Raw genomic sequence first — 4291 nt, forward strand, 5'->3', positions numbered from 1 at the left:
CACATACAAACTATACACACATGTGCAACACAACACATGTATATACACACATAAACCAACTAAAGACTCTTGTCCATGTGGTTTGACTAGCTAGAAATAGCAGCCTAACCTCCTTGAAACCACACTATTGTCTTAAGCAAAGGAAAACACATTAGAAAACGTAACTCTCGATACACTACGACTGACAGTATGTTGGGATGGTCATTGCTGGAACACACAGTTTGCCTGATAATGGTTGACCTTGGGCTAAATAACAATATACACACACACACACACACACACTCAAGTAAACATACACAAAAACTACTACTACTACTGCCACCACCACGACCATCATTTTTACTACTACTACTACTACTACTACTACTACAAGCGTTATTGTGACTTGAGTTACCAGGATGTCATGATCCGAATGTCTTGTAGAATTAAAAGCAGTGACCCAGTTTCAATTCCAAGCTTCAGTTAGTTTACTAATAAAAACCCTTGGGTAATGTATGACCATCACAATTTTACACACACCACTCCACTCATGCCCTACACTCCCTCACAGACTGACACTTGATTATTAACAAAAAAAAAAATCCAACAAAAAACGAAAAAAAAAAAAATCTTTATCATTATGAGGTTTGATATAATTGGCTGCTCCCCCCCACCACCACCACCACAAAATTTGTGGGCTCTTGTTAGAAATTATAATTATTATTATTATTATAAAAGGTGGCAAGCTGTCAGAATCGTTAGCACGCCAGGCAAAATGCTTAGCGGTATTTTATCCGTCGTTACGTTCTGAGTTCAAATTTCACTAACGTCTACTTTGCCTTTCATTCTTTCAGGGGTCGATAAATTAAGTACCAGTGAAAAACTGGGGTTGATATCATTGAATAGTCCCCTCTCCCAAAATTTCAGGCCTTGTGCCTTTTGTAAAAGGATTATCATTATTATTATTATTATTATTATTACTATTATTATTATTATTATTATCATCAAGGGCATTGAGCTGACAGAACCATTAGCATGTCGGGTGAAAGTCTTAGTGGCATTTCATGTTCGAAACTTGCCAAGGTCGAATTTGTCTTTCATCCTTTCAGGGGTCGATAAATTAAGTACCAGTTGAATACTGAGGTTGATGTAATTGACTTACCCCTTTCCCTGAACTTACTGGCCTTGTGCCAAAATTCAAAACCTTAATTATTATTAATTGTGTGTGCATGTTTGCTTGTGTGTGTCTCATGGTTTTTAGAAGCAGTGTGGCCTTCCCCTTGGCCCCAACCTCTCACCCCAATTTTGAATTTAGCTCACAGACTCCCAGTGGTACCTTTGCGGACCATCAGGGGTCCGTGGACCCCAGGGTAGGAACCACTGTATTAGGCTAAGACATTGTATCCCTTACAGAAATAGAAAGAAGTTTTATCTAAGACGAACCTTTTGTCTGGATCTCTTTTGTAGACTTTATTCTGAACTGGATTTTTTAACTCCGAGTAGGTCTGGTTTGAAACCTTATTGTCGTTATTCTTCAAAGGCATCTTAGCAAATCTGTCTTGGTGCTGTGGATTAAAAGAATCATGAAAAGTAAGTCTTATTACACCATCATCATCATCATCAACAACCACCACCACCATAACCAATTAACATCATCAGCATTGCTAACACTACCACTACCACCATCATAGCAATCACAACTACTGCCATCATCATCAACATTATCACTGCCATCACCAACATTATCATCATGGTAACCACCATTATCCTCACAACAATTTCTATCGTCATGATCACCATTATTATCAACATCTCTTCTGTCATCCTCATCACCACAGCTATTATCATTATCATAATCTTCTTAAGCCTGATACCTATTTCTTCCAGTCTCTTTTGTGAAATTAAGTTACAAGGGACATAAACAAACCAACATCTATTTAGGGAGATACTTAAACCAGTAGATAAGAATATGTGTGTGTGTATGTGTGTGTGTGTAAATATAGATATAGATATTACATATATAAATATATATAGATAGACAAAAAGACACACACACACACATATACAAACACACACACACATACATAAAAACACACAAACATGGACAGGCAGACACATGAACCTTGTTAAATTATAAGGCACCAAAAGAGAATGGCTCTCCCCAGACAAAACAGAAAGACAGATAAATAGAAGGAGAATGGGGTGACAAATAGACAGGCAGACAGACAGAGTGACTGACAGACAGACAGACAGACAGGTAATGATAGAGCCATCACCATAAGTACATGTCAACTTTCCAGTTGAGTAGAGATGCCAGTTCAATGGAACTGGAGCAGGTGGGTTAGGGGTGGGGGTGGAGGAGGTGGAGGAACAGTAGCAACCTCCCTCCCACTCTCCCTCATACTCTCTGTACCTCCTCCAGGCAACCACGCGTGCGCGTGGTTGCCTGCATATTTGACCTCTTCACACGACAATATAAATGATAAGTGTATATTGATTCACATATAAACAAAGATAACGAAGACATCTAATCAATAACCAATAATTAGTATGTCAGAGAATGACCTTTATACATTCATATCAATACACACACACACGCAAGCATATATGTGTGAATCTTTCATCTTTCACTTGTTCCAGTCATTGAACTGCGACCATGCTGGAGCACCGCCTCCAAGAGTTTAGTTGAACAAATCGACCCCAGTAATGATATATGGATATTATTCATCTCTTCTGTTGAATTGTCAATTTACGAGGGACATAAACAAACCGACACGACACCAGTTGTCAAGTGATGGTGGGAAACAAACATAAACACACACGTATGTGCATATATATATATATATATATATATATATATATACACACACACGATTGGAGTCTGGTGCAGCCTTCCAGCGTGCCAGCCCAATCAAACCGTCCAACCCATGCCAGCATGGACAACAAATTATGATGATGATGATGATGATGATGATGATGAGACACACACACATACATGTAAACACATACCTTTACATAAACATGTGCACATGTATGCCCAACTACCAATGAAGAGGTTTCTATGTACTTCCTCCGAGTGTATGAAATGGCAGCCAAATCTCTCGTGAATCACCACATTCTGGCATCTTGGAAAAGAAGGACACATTGGATATTGTGGCTTTGGGTGTATTGTTGGTGGGAAAGGGATCGGATGGTCATGGCTGGAATGCCTTTTGGGGCATAGATCTGTTCGATCAGGTCTGACCTAGGGCTAAACAACCTCAACAGTCAAAAGACTGTACTTGAGAGCATGTGTGTGTGAGTGGGTGAGAGAGAGTGTATGTGTGTGTGTGAGTGAGGAGAGAGAGAGAGAGAGAGTGTGTGTGTGTGTGTGTGAGTGAGAGAGAGTGAGTGAGTAAGAGAGAGTGTGTGTATGTACATGTATACACACAAATGCATACACAAATAATATATACAGAGAGGAATGCACACACATAGACACATACATACACACACACACACCCATACATAAAAATAAATGATAGTGCTCCAGCATGGTCACAGCCTTTGGGCTGGAACCCATAAAGGAAATAAAAACAATTATATAAATATACACGTGAATAAATATACATAAAATATGCATATATACATAAATATACATACATGCATTATACATACATATGGCCTGTGCTAGTTCCACATCATCAGTTTAATGATCACTTTTGGGCTGGCATAATTTATACATACATTTATACATCCATACATGTAGATGTGTGTGTGTGTGTGTGACTATAATCAGGCATAATCGAGCATGTATTCATATAGATATCTCTAGTAATAAATACACATATACATACATGCCCACGTTTGTGTGCACGCAGAATTGTGTGTGCATGCATGTGTGTGTGTATATAATATAGATACACACACACACACATATATATATATATATGTATAAACACACACACATATGTATGTGTAGATAGATAGATATTTAGATAGGTAGATCGACGGATAAATAGATATATAAACACGCACACATGTATACACATATATTGAGACATGCACACATATTTATACTGAAACGCAAATGTGAGTGTGCATGTGTGAGTGTATGTTTATATATATAAGAGAGAGATGGATGGGTAGATAGATAGACAGAGAAATAGATAAGAGGCTTGATATATATATATATATATATCAGTACATACATTAATAAATCATATATATATATATATGTATGTATGTATGCTGTATACACACATATACCTCATCAACTATAACCACCTTGTTAAATCTAATGATGTTGAGGTAGTTGTACTGGTGGATGTGG

At 37.9% G+C, this 4291-nt stretch overlaps 1 protein-coding gene across 3 annotated transcripts in view; it reads right to left on the reverse strand.

Annotated features, from left to right (window-relative positions):
• Nucleotides 1-4291, reverse strand: part of LOC106879215 (cytosolic purine 5'-nucleotidase) — a 129833-nt gene that overhangs the window by 115875 nt on the left and 9667 nt on the right. For 2 of the 3 annotated variants that reach the window (XM_052975850.1, XM_052975851.1), the window contains exon 2: nt 1423-1544. In XM_052975850.1, the coding sequence (XP_052831810.1) occupies nt 1423-1544 (122 nt within the window). Of the gene's footprint in view, nt 1-1422; nt 1545-2988; nt 3097-4291 lie in introns of those variants that run through there. The other variant, XM_052975852.1, reaches the window with a different exon arrangement.

Source organism: Octopus bimaculoides, chromosome 22 (genome assembly GCF_001194135.2).
Source record: "Octopus bimaculoides isolate UCB-OBI-ISO-001 chromosome 22, ASM119413v2, whole genome shotgun sequence".
Lineage (NCBI taxonomy): Eukaryota > Metazoa > Mollusca > Cephalopoda > Octopoda > Octopodidae > Octopus > Octopus bimaculoides.